Source organism: Oncorhynchus masou, chromosome 21 (assembly GCF_036934945.1).
Source record: "Oncorhynchus masou masou isolate Uvic2021 chromosome 21, UVic_Omas_1.1, whole genome shotgun sequence".
NCBI classification, from domain to species: Eukaryota; Metazoa; Chordata; class Actinopteri; order Salmoniformes; family Salmonidae; genus Oncorhynchus; species Oncorhynchus masou.
The window spans coordinates 32,106,073-32,123,891 of record NC_088232.1 but is presented as its reverse complement, the minus strand read 5'-3'; the positions used below and the strand labels follow the sequence as shown (position 1 = coordinate 32,123,891).

The 17,819-nt window shown below is 44.6% G+C and overlaps 1 protein-coding gene across 19 annotated transcripts in view; it reads left to right on the top strand.

Annotated features, from left to right (window-relative positions):
• The window catches only part of LOC135508151 (kinesin-like protein KIF15-A), a 29,364-nt gene that overhangs the window by 5,286 nt on the left and 6,259 nt on the right, over positions 1–17,819 (top strand). For 4 of the 19 annotated variants that reach the window (XM_064928160.1, XM_064928150.1, XM_064928148.1 and 1 more), the window contains 13 exons: positions 11,807–11,938; positions 12,266–12,443; positions 12,578–12,654; positions 12,840–12,953; positions 13,057–13,236; positions 13,379–14,030; positions 14,107–15,400; positions 15,523–15,595; positions 15,731–16,488; positions 16,641–16,844; positions 16,962–17,065; positions 17,169–17,235; positions 17,509–17,620. In XM_064928160.1, coding sequence (XP_064784232.1) covers positions 16,315–16,488; positions 16,641–16,844; positions 16,962–17,065; positions 17,169–17,235; positions 17,509–17,620 — 661 coding nt within the window. In that variant the 5' untranslated portion in view covers positions 11,807–11,938; positions 12,266–12,443; positions 12,578–12,654; ... (4 more) ...; positions 15,523–15,595; positions 15,731–16,314. Of the gene's footprint in view, positions 1–11,806; positions 11,939–12,265; positions 12,444–12,577; positions 12,655–12,839; positions 12,954–13,056; positions 13,237–13,378; positions 15,401–15,493; positions 15,596–15,730; positions 16,489–16,640; positions 16,845–16,961; positions 17,066–17,168; positions 17,236–17,354; positions 17,393–17,480; positions 17,621–17,819 lie in introns of those variants that run through there. The other 15 variants (XM_064928164.1, XM_064928162.1, XM_064928163.1 and 12 more) reach the window with 12 other exon arrangements.

Below are 17,819 nucleotides of genomic sequence, written 5' to 3'. Positions count from 1 at the left end.
AGTACAGAGAGATCCTTCATGAAAACCTGCTTCAGAGAAATTGCCCCACATGGGTGAAAGAGAATGAGGTGGCCAAAGTCAAGGTTGTACAGATCATTTCATATGCAGCAGCTGTGAAAAGGGCTGAGAGTTTGAATTTTGCACCAGAAAAGTCCATTGTGGTGGATAGGCCTACACTGCAGGCTGCAGGAATTGCCTTTCACCAGCAGATTCCTGACACTTTAAAAGTTAAGAAGGTGGACTTTGTGGCCTTTAAAGCTATGGTAATTAATGGCACTGCCAAGGTGGGGAGATGGTCCAGGAAGATAGAAATCATAGTGGATGTGGCAAAGCAGTTCCTGGGGCTGAAAGATTTCTCAGCGAAGGAGTTACATGGGCTTCTGACATGGCACAGCGGTCTAAGGCACTGCATCTTAGTTCTAGAGGCATCACTACAGACCCTGGTTCGATTCCAGCTTGTATCAAAAACACACAATCGTCCAGGTTAGGATTTGGCCGGGATAGGCCATTTAAAAAATAAAAATACATTTTTACCTTTATTAACCAGGTAGGCCAGTTGAGAACAAGTTCTCATTTACAACTGCAACCAGGCCAAGATAAAGCAAAGCAGTGCGACACAAACAACAATAGAGTTACACATGGAATAAATAAACGTACAGTCAATAACACAATAGAAAAATATACAGTGTGTGCAAATGGCGTGAGGAGGTAAGGCAATAAATAGGCCATAGTAGTGAAGTAATTACAATTTAGCAAATTAACACTGGAGTGATAGTTGTGCAAATGATGATGTGCAAGTAGAAATAATGGTGTGCAAAAGATGAAAAAAGTAGATAAAAACAATATGGGGATGAGGTAGGTAGAGTGGGTGGGCTATTTACAGATGAGCTGTGTACAGCTGCAGCGATCGGTAAGCTGCTCAGATAGCTGATGCTTAAAGTTAGTGAGGGAGATATGCCTCCAACTTCAGCAATTTTGTTTATTTAAAAAAAAATTGTATTAAAAATGTTTAAAAAATATATTTTTATTTTTTATTTTTTACAAATGTTTTGCAAATCGTACCAGTCATTGGCAGCAGAGAACTTGAAGGAAAGGCAGCCAAAGGTGGTGTTTGGCTTTGGGGATGACCAGTGAGATATACCTGCTGGAGCGCGTGCTACGGGTGGGTGTTGTTATGGTGACCAGTGAGCTGAGATAAGACGGAGCTTTACCTAGCAAAGACTTATAGATGACCTGGAGCCAGTGGGTCTGGCAACGAATATGTAGCAAGGACTAGTCGACGAGAGCATACAGGTCGCAGTGGGGGTGGTATATGGGGCTTTGGTGACAAAATGGATGGCACTGTAATAGGCTGCATCCAGTTTGCTGAGTAGATTGTTGGAGGCTATTTTGTAAATGACATCACCGAAGTCGAGGATCGGTTGGATAGTCAGTTTTATGAGGGTATGTTTGGCAGTGTGAGTGAATGAAGCTTTGTTGCAAAATAGGAAGCCGAATCTAGATTTCATTTTAGATTGGAGATGTTTAATATGAGTCTGGAAGGAGAGTTTACAGTCTAGCCAGACACCTGGATATTTGTAGTTGTCCACATATTCTAGGTCAGAACCGTCCAGAGTAATGAGGCTAGTCGGGGGGACGGGTGCGTGCAGCTATCAGTTGAAAAGCATGCATTTCATTTTACTAGCATTTAAGAGCATTTGGAGGCCACGGAAGGAGTGTTGTATGGCATTGATGATCATTTGGAGGTTTGTTAACACAGTATCCAAAGAAAGGTCAAATGTATACAGAATGGTGTTGTCTGAATAGAGGTGGATCAGGGAATCACCAGCAGCAAGAGCGACATCGTTGATTTATACAGAGAAAGAGTCGGCCCAAGAATTGAACCCTGTGGTACCCCCATTGAGACTGCCAGAGGTCCGGACAACCTGGTAATAGGGGTTGCAACAATGGCGGCTGATAATTTTATAAAGAGAGGGTCCAGATTGTCTAGCCCAGCTGATTTGTAAGGGTCCAGGTTTTGCAGCTGTTTCAGAACATCTGCTATCTGGATTTGGGTGAAGGAGAAGCTGGGGAGGCTTGGGCAAGTAGTTGCGGGGGGTGCGGAGCTGTTGGCCGGGGTTGGGGTAGCCAGGAGGAAAGCATGGCCAGTCGTAGAGAAATGCTTCTTGAAATTCTCAATTATCGTGGATTTATCGTTGGTGACAGTGTTTCCTAGCCTCGGTGCAGTGGGCAGCTGGGAGGAGGTTCTCTTATTCTCCATGGACTTTAGTTTTGGAGTTAGATCTACAGGTTGCAAATTTCTGTTTGAAAAAGCTAGCCTTTGCTTTCCTAACTGACTGTGCGTGTCTCTGGTGGCCCAGCTAGCAATGCGATGCAGTGCCTTAGACCACTGCGCCACACGGGAGGCCAGGAAATTTCTTTTAAAGAATGACCAGGCATCCTCTACTGACTGGAATGGTAGGGTGTGGGTACAGTGGAGGTCGCAGGGACTATTCGATGCTAGTGCAGTCCGCCACAGGATGTTTTTGTGCTAGTCGAGGGCAGTCAGGTCTGGAGTGAACCAAGGGCTATATCTGTTCTTAGTTCTACATTTTTTTGAAAGGGGCATGCTTATTTAAGATGTTGAGGAAATAACTTTTTCTCCCCAATTTCATGGTATCCAATTGTTAGTAGTTACTGTCTTGTCTCATCGTTGCAACTCCTGTACAGACTCAGGAGAGGTGTAGGTCGAGGTCCTCCGAAACACAACCCAACCAAGCCGCACTGCTTCTTAACACGGCGTGCATCCAAACCGGAAGCCAGCCGCACCAATGTGTCGGAGGAAACACCGTACACCTAGCGACCTGGTCAGCGCGCACTGCACCCAGCCCGCCACAGGAGTCACTAGTGCTGGCCAAACCCTCCCTAACCCGAACGACGCTAGACCATGGGCCTCCCAGTCGCGGTCGGCTGCGACAGAGCTTGGGCTCGAACTGCGCCACCCGGGAGGCCAGGGAATAATTTTTAAAGAATGACCAGGCATCCTTTACTGACGGGAATGGTAGGGTGTGGGTACAGTGGAGGTAAACCCAGGCATTGAGTGATGATGAGAGAGGTTGCATCTCTGGAGGCACTAATTATGCTGGGTGAGGTAACTGCATGTGTGGGAGTTCGGACAAAAGAGGTATCTGAGGCATGTTGAGTGGGACTAGGGGCTCCGCAGTGAACTAAAACAATGGTAACAATCCTAAACAACAGTATACAAGGCATATTGACATTAGAGAGTGACATAAAGCGAGGCATAAAGCAATCACAGGTGTTGATAGGAAGAGCTAGCTAAGACAACAATGGATAAGACAACAACAGCTAATCAGCTAAGACAACAACAACAAGTAAAATGGCGATAAATGGGCAGAGAGGGTCAGTTAACTACACACAGGGCCTGAGTTCGAGGCTGGGACTGACAGATAAACAAAATTAACAAAATGGAGTAACATGATTAATGAACAGTTCAGCAGGCATCAGCTATATAGCCAACTGATCATAGGGTCCATTGAACAGCAATAGATGAAACATGGAAGCCGCTAGGTAATCGTTACTCTGCTAGCAAGCGGGAGACACGGCGTTGAAAAAATAATAATAAATTAGCAGGCCGGGGCTAGTAGAAGCTACTGCTCCGACATCCGGCAAAGGCCGGTTGAGCGCACAACAGACGGAATTACGTCGGCAGACAAGTCATGATGGAACGGCAGGGCTCCATGTTGACAAAGGGTCCCGGCCAGTTGGCAAAAGAGGTATTGTAGCTGGAGTCATTTTGTTTGCTAGCTGGGAGATGCAGCTGGCTCGCGGCTAACTGATGCTAGCTTCGGGACAAGGGAGTTAGCCATTATAGTCAATCGGTAGTGGCTAGCTAGCAGTGATGATCCGATGCAAAGGTCCAGAGCTTACAGAATCCGGTGGTGTAGTGGATTCTAGTCGTGTTAGTGAAGAGTCCGGGAGGCATCAGTTGTGTAGCCGAATGATCATAGGGTCCACTGAGCAGGCCGGGAGATGGGCCTGGCTCAAGGCTAGCTTCGGGGCTGGGCCACTCGGTGGCAGCTAGCTAGCTGCAAAGATCAGGAGTAGTGTTCCAGGGCTTTCGGCAGGAATCCGGTGTTGTAGTGGAGAAAAACAGTCCAATACGCACAGCGTTGATAACGCACTGTGCAGGCTGGCAAGTATTATCCAGGCTAAAACCGTCTGGTGTCTGTGCTAAAGGTAAAGCCACTGCTAGCGGCCTTTACCTTTAGCTCAGACACCAGCCGCATTTAGCCTGGATTATACTTGCCAGCCTGCACAATGCGTTATCAACGCTGTGCGTATTGGACTGTTTTTCTCCACTACCCGCTAGTCTGCACAGCACGATATCAACCCTGAGCATACTGGACTGCTCGTCTCCACTACATCACCAGATTCCTACCGTAAGCTCTGGACCATTACTCCATATGATTGCAGCTAGCTAGCTGCTACCAAGTAGCCCAGCCCCGGAGCTAGCCTTGAGCCAGGCCCATCTCCCGGCCTGCCTCCCGGACTCTTCACTAACACGACTAGAAGCCACTACATCTCCGGATTCCTGCCGTACATTCAAGACCTTTGCATCGGATCATTGCAGCTAGCTATCTGCTACCGAGTGGCTATAGTGGCTAATGCCCTTGTCCCGAAACTTGCACCAGTTAGCCTCGAGCCAGGCGCATCTCCCGGCAAGCGAACTAAATTACTCCAGCTACAATACCTCTTTTGCCAATTGGCCTGGACCCTTTGTCGACACGAAGCCCCACCGATCCATCACGACTGGTCTGCCGCCATAATTCCGTCCGGTGTGCCCTCAACTGGCCTTTACCGGACGTTGGTAAAAACACTTCTGCTAGCCCCGGCCTGCTATCTTTATGTACGCCGTGTCTCCCGCTTGCTAGCGTAGTAACGACTACCTAACGGCTTCCCTGTTTCATCTATTGCTGTTCACTGGACCCTAGTCAGTTGGCTACATAGCTGATGCCTGCTAGACTGTTCATTAATCACGGTACTCCATTTTGTTTATCTGTCGGCCCCTGATTTGAACTCAGGCCCTGTGTGTAGTTAACTGACCCTCTCTGCGCATTCATCGCCATTTTACCTGTTGTTGTTGTCTTAGCTGATTAGCTGTTGTTGTCTTACCTGCTGTTTTCTTAGCTAGCTCTCCCAATCAACACCTGTGATTGCTTTATGCCTCTCTCTAATGTCAATATGCCTTGTATACTGTTGTTTAGGGTAGTTATCATTGTTTTATTCTACTGCGGAGCCCCTAGCCCCACTCAATATGCCTCAGATACCTCTTTTGTCCCACCTCCCACACCTGCAGTAACCTCACCTAGCATAACGAGTGCCTCCAGAGATGCAACCTCTCTCATCATCACTCAATGCCTGGGTTTACCTCCACTGTACCCGCACCCTACCATTCCCGTCAGTACATTATGCCCTGAATCTATTCTACCACGCCCAGAAATCGGCTCCTTTTATTCTCTGTCCCCAATGCACTAGACGACCAGTTTTGATAGCCTTTAGCTGTACCCTCACCCTACTAGTCCTCTGTTCCTCAGGTGATGTGGAGGTTAACCCAGGCCCTGTGTGTCCCCAGGCGCTCTCATTTGTTGACATCTGTAACCGTAAAAGCCTTGGTTTCATGCATGTTAACATCAGAAGCCTCCTCCCCAAGTTTGTTTTACTCACTGCTTTCACATACTCCGCCAACCCTGATGTTGTCCTTGCCATGTCTGAATCCTGGCTAAGTAAGGCCACCTAAAATTCTGAGATTTCCATCCCCAACTACAACATTTTCCATCAAGATAGAACTGTCAAAGGGGGAGGAGTTAGCCTGCAAAGTTCTGTCATACTTTCCAGGTCTATGCCCAAACAGATTGAGCTTCTAATTTAAAAAATGAATCTCTCCAGAAATACGTCTCTCACTGTTGCTGCCTGTTATAGACCCACCTCAGCTCCCAGCTGTGCCCTGGATACCATGTGTGAATTGATTGCCCCCCATCTATCTTCCGAGTTCAGTCTGTTAGGTGACCTAAACTGGGATATGCTTAACACCCCGGCAGTCCTACAATCTAAACTAGATGCCCTCAATCTCACACAAATTATCACGGAAACCGCCAGGTACAACCCTAAATCCGTAAACATGGGCACCCTCATAGATATTATCTTGACTAACTTGCCCTCCAAATACACTTCTGCTGTTTTCAATCAGGATCTCAGCAATCCCTGCCTCATTGCCTGCATCCGCTATGGGTTTGCGGTCAAATGACCACCCCTCATCACTGCCAAACGTTTGCTGAAACACCGCTGCGAGCAGGCCTCTCTAATTGCCCTGTGCCGGGTATCCATGAAGGATATCGACCTCATCCCGTCAGGTCCTAGAGCCTGAGAAGGGAATATATGGAGAATTAAAGGAAAAAGTGGGAGTTTTGTTTGTTTTGGCAATATACTATATTTATTAGGGTGGATTAAGTTGGTTTCACTATTACCTATGTATTTTTATTTGTTTATTTTTGGGGTTCAAACTTTCCAGTTGGTGGCGGCAATAACGTTACACCTTTTGGGGTTGTAGTCCTCCATAAAACCCACAGAAGATGATGGTCGAACCCGCCAAAGTCAAAGATGGATTTATGTAGATGATAGCTACACTATCACAGAGTTTTGACATTAGGTTGCAACAAAGCAAAATGAATACGAAGGGAAAGGTTAGGTCACCTAAACGTTCAAATTTTCATGAATATTAGGATATTTGTAGGCAACACCGGCTTTGAGGGCATTATCACTTTTATACAATGGGTTACCAACATATTCAAATAATGATGGACATATTTTCCATTAACATTATTTTAGTTGAATTTATTGATTCTATTTCATCCTTCCACAAGATATAGTCCCGACACAAATCTAAGGTTGCTACCCAAGTCGGCTGGTCATTCGTTCTGTCAGTTCGGTTGCCAGAAACGCGACCCAGTCAAGTCTGTTCAGTCTTTGTGTTCTGTATCTATGGACACAACCCAGTCGTTCTGAATGTTTTCAGTGATATTTATTTTCTATACATCCATAACATAGCGATTTCACCTGGAATTGAAAATGTGCCCTGGTTAGGACACTTGTTCATTGGAGCTGGCCAACAACACAGATAACACAATCCCTTCAAATGGAAGCTGGAAAGACTGCAAAAGAGCTGCATTTCGTTTCTTACCTTTTTTATTTCTTATTTTTTATTTACCCCTTTTTCTCCCCAATTACATGGTATCCAATTGTTAGTAGCTACTATCTTGTCTCATCGCTACAACTCCCGTACGGGCTTGGGAGAGACGAAGGTTGAAAGTCATGCGTCCTCAGATACACAACCCAACCAAGCCACACTGCTTCTTAATACAGCGCGTATCCAACCCGGAAGCCGGCCGCACCAATGTGTTGGAGGAAACACAGTGCACCTGGCAACCTTTGTTTTGTACACTGCTCAAAAAAATAAAGGGAACACTTAAACAATACAATGTAACTCCAAGTCAATCACACTTCTGTGAAATCAAACTGTCCACTTAGGAAGCAACACTGATTGACAATAAATTTCACATGCTGTTGTGCAAATGGAATAGAGGTGGAAATTATAGGCAATTAGCAAGACACCCCCAATAAAGGAGTGGTTCTGCAGGTGGTGACCACAGACCACTTCTCAGTTCCTATGCTTCCTGGCTGATGTTTTGGTCACTTTTGAATGCTGGTGGTGCTTTCACTCTAATGGTAGCACAAGTGGCTCAGGTAGTGCAGCTCATCCAGGATGGCACATCAATGCGAGCTGTGGCAAGAAGGTTTGCTGTGTCTGTCAGCGTAGTGTCCAGAGCATGGAGGCGCTACCAGGAGACAGGCCAGTACATCAGGAGATGTGGAGGAGGGCAACAACCCAGCAGCAGGACCGCTACCTCCACCTTTGTGCAAGGAGGTGCAGGAGGAGCACTGCCAGAGCCCTACAAAATGACCTCCAGCAGGCCACAAATGTGCATGTGTCTGCTCAAACGGTCAGAAACAGACTCTATGAGGGTGGTATGAGGGCCCGACGTCCACAGGTGGAAGTTGTGCTTACAGCCCAACCCCATGCAGGACGTTTGGCATTTGCCAGAGAACCCCAAGATTGGCAAATTCGCCACTGGCGCCCTGTGCTCTTCACAGATGAAAGCAGGTTCACACTGAGCACGTGACAGACGTGACAGAGTCTGGAGACGCCGTGGAGAACGTTCTGCTGCCTGCAACATCCTCAAGCATTTGGCGGTGGGTCAGTCATGGTGTGGGGTGGCATTTCTTTGGGGGACCGCACAGCCGTCCATGTGCTCGCCAGAGGTAGCCTGACTGCCATTAGGTACCGAGATGAGATCCTCAGACCCCTTGTGAGACCATATGCTGGTGCGGTTGGCCCTGGGTTCCTCCTAATGCAAGACAATGCTCGACCTCATGTGGCTGGAGTGTGTCAGCAGTTCCTGCAAGAGGAAGGCATTAATGCTATGGACTGGCCCGCCCGTTCCCCAGACCTGAATCCAATTGAGCACATCTGGGACATCATATCTCGCTCCATCCACTCCATTGCACCACAGACTGTCCAGGAGTTGGCGGATGCTTTAGTCCAGGTCTGGGAGGAGATCCCTCAGGAGACCATCCGCCACCTCATCAGGAGCATGCCCAGGCATTGTACGGAGGTCATACAGGCATGTGGAGGCCACACACACTATTGAGCCTCATTTTTACTTGTTTTAAGGACATTACATCAAAGTTGGATCAGCCTGTAGTGTGGTTTTCCACTTTAATTTTGAGTGACTCCAAATCCAGACCTCCATGGGTTGATAATTTGATTTCAATTGATAATTTTTGTGTGATTTTGTTGTCAGCACATTCAACTATGTAAAGAAAAAAGTATTTAATAAGAATATTTCATTCATTCAGATCTAGGATGTGTTATTTTAGTGTTCCCTTTATTTTTTGAGTAGTGTATATATGCATAAAAGACTGAACGACCAGCCGGCTTCTTCTTCTTGGGTGGGGTTTATCGGCAGTTGGCATCCAACGTTCTGGTGTACTGTACTGGAGGGTGGGCCAGAGACAGGGAGAAACTAAATTCTACCTGCCAGCCAAGTTGCTCTTAAAACAGATAACACATTTGAGACTATATCAAATGACGTTCTACTCAATATACTCTTGAAACTAATTTCCTGTATCCCCTTCTCCCTCATACTAAACTCAGCAAAAAAATAAATGTCCCTTTTTCAGGACCCTGTCTTTCAAAGATTATTCGTAAAAATCCAAATAACTTCACAGATCTTCATTGTAAAGGGTTTAAACACAGTTTCCTATACTTGTTCAATAAACCATAAACAATTAATGAACATCCACCTGTGGAACGGTCGTTAAGACACTAACAGCTTACAGATTGTAGGCAATTAAGGTCACAGTTTCTGAAAACTTAGAGACACTAAAGACACTAAAGAGGCCTTTCTACGGACTCTGAAAAACACCAAAAGAAAGATGCCCAGGGTCCCTGCTCATCTGCGTAAACGTGCCTTTGGCATGCTGTAAGGAGGCATGAGGACTGCAGATGTGGCCAGGGCAATAAATTGCAATGTCCGTACTTTGAGACGCCTAAGACAGTGCTACAGGGAGACGGGACGGAGAGCTGATCATCCTCGTAGTGGCTGGACTGAGGGCTTGTAGGCCTGTTGTAAGGCAAGTCCTCACCAGACATTGTCACCGAAGTGCACAAACCCCCCGTCGCTGGACCAGACAGGACTGGCAAAAGTGCTCTTCACTGACGAGTCGTAGTTTTGTCTCACTTGGGGTGATGGTCGGATTTGCGTTGATCGTCGAAGGAATGAGCGTTACACCGAGGCCTGTACTCTGGAGCGGAGGCTGAGGGTCCGTCATGGTCTGGGGCGGTGTGTCACAGCATCATCGGACTGAGCTTGTTGTCATTGCAGGCAATCTCAACGGTGTGCGTTACAGGGAAGACATCCTCCTCCCTCATGTGGTACCCTTCCTGCAGGCTCATCCTGACATAACCCTCCAGCATGACAATGCCACAAGCCATACTACTCGTTCTGTGCGTGATTTCCTGCAAGAAAGGAATGTCAGTGTTCTGCCATGGCCAGCGAAGAGCCCGGATCTAAATTCCATTGATCACATCTGGGACCTGTTGGATCAGAGGGTGAGACCTAGGGCCATTCCCCCCAGAAATCTCAGGGAACTTGCAGGTGCCTTGGTGGAAGATTGGGGTAAAATCTCACAGCAAGAACTGGCAAATCTGGTGCAGTACATGAGGAGGAGATGCACTGCAGTACTTAATGCAGCTGGTGGCCACACCAGATACTGACTGTTACTTTTGATTTTGACCCCCCCTTTGTTCAGGGACACATTATTCCATTTCTATTAGTCACATGTCTGTGGAACTTGTTCAGTTTATGTCTCAGTTGTTGAATCTTGTTATGTTCATACAAATATTTACACATAAGATAAACACAGTTGACAGTGAGAGGATGTTTAGATCTCAGCCTCTCTCTTTCCCTCTGATACTGCCCACACTGTAGCAGTACATGCTCCATGGTTTCTGTTTCCTGGCAATAATCACACTTTCCCATTGGATGTTTTCCTATCACATTTAAGGATTTATTCAACTGGCTGTGTTCCACCCTTAGTCTTGTAAAAATAGCCTCCTCGACCAGCGTCTTTGGTGGAAGAATGGAATTGTGTGAATAAATTAATCAAAATAACGTTTTTAATGATAATAATGATAATAATTTTTAATATGTTGGTAACCCGTTTTATAAAAGTGGCAATGCCCTTGAAGCCGGTGTTTGGAGGACATATTGGCATTGTTTGCCAGCCCTCGACTTGTCTCCAGCCTCCGTGCCACTATATTCTCCAAACACCGGCTTCTTGGGCATTATCACTTAAATGTCTAAATGCTTTTTATACTGGAGATCAAGTTTATAAATTGCCTGGCTGGGCTGATGAGACAGTGGATTGTGCAGTCAGATGGAACAGACTAAATAGGCATTAACATCATACATTTAGCATGTGGTAACTTGTGGAATAGACGATGGCTGGAATGGGGATTTAACCAATCAGCATTTAGGATTAGAACCACCCGTTGTATAACTAACTATAAAATGACTGAGGTTAAATTTTAGGATATATTCATCCATATCGGGGAACCGTTTAGAAATTACAGCACTTTTTGTACATAGCTAAAATCACTTGAGTTATTAAAGTAGTCAAAAATTTTGTATTTGGTCCCATATTCCTAGCACTCAATGATTACATCAGGCTTGAGATGCTACAAACTTGTTGAATGCATTTGCTGTTTGTTTTGGTTGTTATAGATTATTTTGTGCCCTTTAGAAATTATTGGTAAATAATGTATTGCCATTTGAGTCACTTTTATTGTAAATAAGAATAGAATATGTTTCTAAACACTTAAACAATCTTGAATTAATCGTGAATAATGATTATTGAGGAAGTTACTAGTATAGATGCCATTTCAATGACGGGAGGTTAGTATTTTTGGGATGGTATGATATTTATGCCTGTAAAGTTCTCACTCATCGTTATTCACAATTCATTCAGGATTATCTGTAATCATGGTAGCATCCACATTAATGTAGAAGTGTTTAGAAACATATCCTAATCTTTTTTACAATAAAAGTGACTCAAATGACAATACATTATTTACCAATAATTTCTAAATGGCACAAAACCTAAGTCATTGTATCATTTCAATTCCAAGGTGCTGGAGTACAAAGCCAAAACTACAAGAACTGTCACTGTCCCAGTACTTTTGGAGCTCACTGTATACGTCTCTGTTATCAGATTCAAAATCTGACAGTTGCTCAATGTAGCATGACCAAGTAACCAACAGGTAATGTGGCTTAATGTTATTGCTAATGTCTCACAAGAGCTGGGCATTGTCTTCAATTTAATAATAACTTCACTCACTCTACACTTACTGACATGAGTTGCCCTGCTTCATTTGGAAACTTATCAAATCAAATCAAATGTATTTATATAGCCCTTCTTATATCAGCTGATGTCTCAAAGTGCTGTACAGAAATACTGCCAGTGGCTCATGTTTGTCATGACAATTCTAGAAGAAGTTGGCAAGAAAGTAGAAACTGGCAGGCAGAAGTAGAAACTGGCAGCCAAACATCAAAGGCTAACCCTTTAATGTTTGTGTTCTGCAATGTAGTGGTGACACTGACTCGATTAAAGTGTTTGTGCGGGTGAGACCTCTGATCCATGGGACCAGCCTAACCACTGACGGATACCAAGGTCTCTGTCACCTCTCCGAACACCATGTGCCTGCACATCAAGCTGTTGCGCGGACATTCACCTATGACCATGTTGCTGATGTGGACGTCACTCAGGTCTGTTTTGGTGGACAGACTGTTACAGTTGCTGTAACCTGGAGTAATTCACACATCAGTGGATAGAGGTTTAAGTCAAACCAAGCTACATTTTAATTGATTCATTTATTCCGTCTCCTCTCTGTGTGCAACAGGATTCTGTATTCTCCAGTGTGGCCAAGAACATTGTCGTGTCATGTATGAATGGATACAATTGCACCGTTTTTGCCTAGTGAGTGATGTTCTTATTGTTTTAGAGTTTCATGTTCATTGATATTTTATTAAGTGCTGTAATATCTCGCAGATTTTTCAGTGCTGTAAATAAATTTATTCACAGTGGGCAAACTGTTCTTTTTAAGACACCTTCATTTCTTTGAAGTGACTCAGTACCAAAGGTTGCGTGTGTTCTTTCCTGAGGTCTGTCTGATTTCGACAACTTCACTGATGACCAATGGGCTGGGGGGGGAAGAAGAGATTATCCCTCTATGTTTTGAGTACCTGTTGTTCCTCATCAGCAAGGAGGTCGAAAGGGTGAGCAGAAAGTAACTGACATTGAAATATGAGAAGTGCCAGTGATTTTGTTTTATCGGTTCTCTCAGATTGATGATTTAATGAACCTTGTTTTTCCTGACAGTCTGGAAATACCAAGAGCTTCCTGTGCAATTGCTCCTTCATTGAGATCTACAACGAGCAGGTTTATGATCTGCTGGACAGCGCTTCAGCCAACCTGTTCCTCAGAGAGAACATCAAGAAGCGGGTGTTTGTGAAAGGGGCTGTAGAACATTTTGTCACTTCAGTTGCTGAAGCTTACCAGGTACTAAATAATTTCATGTGATTGATCCAATGACTTGCTTTTGTCATAGCGTAAATTATACTCGCTTAATTTCTTGTGTAGGATTGATTTGACTGACGTTGAACTGTTGGCGTTGAATTTGTTTCTCCTGCTTCCCTCTCAGGTCTATCAATAGGCTGGTGTAATAGACGTGTGGCTTCTATCTCCATGAACAGGGAGTCATCGCAGTCCTATGCAGGCTTCTCCATGACTCTGCAGTCCAAGGAGGCTGCTGGAGGTGGTGAACATCCGCACATCCCAGCTGAACTTGGTGGACCTGGCTGGGTTGGAGAGGCAGAGAGAGAGAGACACACACACACACACACACACACGCATGCACGTGCACACACACACACGCACGCACACACACACACACACACACACACACACACACACACACACACACACACACACACACACACACACACACACACACACACACACACACACACACACACACACACACACACACACACACACACACACACACACACACAGAGGGTTCCAGACTCAAGGTGATGCAGGAGTACTGTCCGAACATTCACAGCACTCAACAAACCCTTTAGAAGGCTAAATTCCACTGTGAATCTGTTATTGTGTGCACTCATTTGGTATATTTTTATCACTCCTCACTCCTTTATCACTCCTCTTTTCTCCTCTTTCAGGAGGCAAGCAGCATCAACCACTCCCTCGTGATCATGGCACTGGTGGATGAGTCCAATGGGAAGAGCCGGCATATCTGCTACAGGGACTTCAAACTCCCCTTCTTGCTTTGGGTAAATTGATTCTAAAAAAGCTCTTGCTTTCTTGGCGTTCCTGTTGTGTGCTAACATAACAACTATTTTCCTGCAGGACTCTCTTGGATGTAATGCTAAGACCTAGATTATAGCCAATGTGCACCCAAGTGCTTTGGGGAAACTGAAATCAAAACAAGGTTAGTATGCAAAGTTGGGTTCATCGCAATAGTTATTAAATATGCTACTAAAACTTTTCTCCATACAGGAGGGGAAAGGGGAAACCTAGTCAGTTGCACAACTGAATGAATTCAACCAAAATGTGTCTTCTGCATATTTAACCCAACCCCTCTGAATCTTAGAGGTGCGGGGGGCTGCCTTAATCTACGTAATTGGCACCCATGAGCAGTCATTGTTGGGGGTTAACTGCATTGCTCAAGGGCAGAAAGCCAGATTTCTCCACCTTGCCGTCTCTGGGATTTGAACCAGTGGCCTTTCAGTTACTGTCCCAATGATCTTAACCACTAGGCTATCTGCCACCATGATACTGTGATACTGATTGTAATATATACTGTATATGTGGTTGTTTAGTGAGCATCTTTAGTGCAGCAACGGTCCCTGCAGGATGCCTTTGACCAGATCCATGCCGAGGCCAAGTTTGAGGCAGACCAGTCCAGGCAGCAGCTCGAGGACAACCAGCAGGACATCATAGCTCAGCAGGCCCAAATCACTGTCAGTCAGCTCCTTTTTAAACCAACCAAGCCCGCTTCTCTGTTAAGGACATTCAGAGCCTACCTGTCTCATTTGTATGACATTACAGTTTAACCCCTATGGAGGATTGAGTGTGATTAGTTTTTATTGATGAATATGTTGGTTGAATTGTAGGAATTGACAAAAGCTCTTCAGTCTGAAAGAACACACAAACCAATATGACCCCCATTTGAGAGAGGCTAGAGAGAGCACTTTAGAGTGAGTTGTATAAAGGCATATTTTCTATTTGTGCATGATGAGACCTTTTTGAAGTGTATTTTAAATGTTTTGTTGACATGTTTGATTTGTTTCTCCCCAGAGAGCTTGTTCAGAATATGGAGCAGAATGTAGTGCTAAAGAAGCAAGTGTCTGACTGGACTACACAAAACCAAAAACAAACCTGTCATTCATTCATTGTTTTTGTGTACATGGTGGTTAATGTAGTGTTTTATTTATATTTCTTAGAAATTGTTATCACTAGTATGTGTTTTTAGTTTTGTCAAATACAGGTAAACTATTTGACATAATTGGATCTTAATCGCCAATCAACTGTAATTGGCCCGGTCTTTGTTTGTATTTTTACTTTGAAAGACTTCTAATATGGCAAGCCTTGAACCAAATCTGACAACTGCCAATGGGACCATATCCAGCCTTGAGAAAAAGTAAGTCTGCCCACTTAAATTACCTGCCATTAATTACTATTATTTGGGGATATAATTCAGTTTGCATGTATTTGATACATCTAATCTCAGAAGTCTCTTGTTTTGTGTTGTTTGTCCTGGAGCTGATCAACCAGGCCAGGGACCTCTGCAGTAAGCTGGGCCAGAAGGATCAAGGCCTTGCAATGCTGTCTGCAGGTGTCAAGGACCTTACGATACTGACTCAAGTCATTTGTGTACCTCTTAATTCATTATCATTTTTAACTTGTATACTTAAATATTTTTGCTGTAGTTTACCAATGTATTTATTTTTTACCTGGTTTGTTCTTATAGGATATGTACAATGCTCCTTGCGCCGAGAGAGAGGAGCTCAAGGAACACAACTCCAGGATGCAAGCAGAGCTGCAGGACCTGAAAGAAGCAGCAGAAAGGAAGGTAGATTCTAATCAGAGAGGTAAGAGTTGGAGTTAATTTTAAGCATAACAACTAATGGCATCTTGAGCTTTGATGCGAGTTGCCCAGTGACGTGAGCCTATCAGACGGGCTAAATGTCTTTTTATGCCTGCTTCGAGCCAAGCAACATTGAAGCATGCATGAGAGCACCAGCTGTTCCAGACGACGGTGTGACCATGCTCTCCTTAGCCGATGTGAGCAAGACTTTTAAACAGGTCAACATTCACAGACCAGGACGTGTACTCAGAGCATGCGCGGACCACCTGGCAAGTATCTTCACTGTCATTTTCAACCTCAACGCCAAGTCATAGACTGGTCTCTCTGCTGCCACATGGCAAGCGGTACCAGAGCGCCAAGTATAGGTCCAAGAAGCTCCTAAACACCTTCTACCCCCAAGCCATAAGACTGCTGAACAATTAATCAAATGGCCACCCAGACTTTTTGCATGCCTGAATTCCACCATTATGACAACGTCTGGATGGATGTTTTGTCCTCAGATGGAGGTGTTACAGGAGGAGTTGGTCTATGCCACTAAAGAGGTGGAGCTACTCACCAAGGTGTTAGATGAGCAGGCAAGTCTTCTCCAAGCTTCACAGTATCAGACTGCCCAAAAGGAGGCTACCACTCTCCAGGGGAAGGTACCAGGCCATTTTTTTCCTATGCACATACAAGAGCCACTGAAAACAAATCAAGGGCTATAGTAGCATGGAAAATGTCAGATTTTAGACCAAACAAAATAGATTGTACAATTATCTCTATTTATGTGATTTCCCGACCTGCTTTTCACCAGTTAAAACAACAGCAAGAGGCGGTTGAGAGGACTGTCAGAGGTGAGAGTGCCAATCATGTTCCACAGTCATCCGTCATCCCTGAAGTGCTTCCACAGGTTATCGAGCTGGAGAGCCGATGCTCCTCCATGATGACTATGGAGGTGCCCCTCACTGAGCTTAACTATGAAAGGGCTGCCAAGAACGAGGAGATCCAGAAGCTCAAGGTGTGGTTTGTTTACTGCATGTCATGATGAATGCTAAACATCCAATCTTGAGACACTTAATTAACACATTGATATAACACATATGGTGTTTAACTAGTCTGTGATGATTTCCCACAGGGTCAGCTGAATGAGAAGGAAATGGTGCGAATGGAGATTCAAGCTGTTTTTGACGAGCTCTACGCCAAGCAGAACCAACTGGCTCAGAATGGGAACACAAATGCGTTAGTCCATTCAAATCTAATTTTTACAGATGGATTTTTGCAACCCAAGTGTTATCAGGCTGTTGATTTGTGAAGTGTCTGATGTATATATTTTAATTGACAGGGATGTTTTAAATGAGGCCATTCATCAGAACTTCTTGAGAGAGCTGCAGGAGGAGAGGAGTGCAATGGTCTGTGTATCAATCACTCAACTCCCCTGTTCACCTGAAAACTTAGTTTTAGTCATTTGAAAATACCATTATTTGTAATAGGTGCTTTTTCATATTTCTTAATTTCCTTTAATTTGTAGAGAATAGTCATACAGAGGCTCACTGAGGCTCAGGAAAGGTATGCAAATAACACTTTGTTCTCTTATCACACAGATTCTATGTGGAATATACTTGTGTAGTGTGTATGCAAATTCATTTTTTCCCAGTATTTTTTTGTTTGTTGGTGATGATTAGACTGAAGAGTCAGGAATTGCTGTTGGCCCAGTCTCAGACCAGTGTCCAGGAGCTGAGGAACCGCTGCCTAGAGGTGAGCCGGAAGGAGCGAGACCAGGAGTGACTGCTTCAGGTGAGAAGGGCATCAGGATCTGCTGGGGTTATTGTAATTGTATGTAGTTTTTAATAAATTAAATTATCAAATGGAATGCAGAAAATTGCATCTTGCTCTAGTTGACAGGCTGAATAATTTTATGGGAGGCATCAATCTCCATGCTGCTCCATACGTGGCAATTATATCAGGTGCTGTCTTAGTCCATGATTTGTTTGGG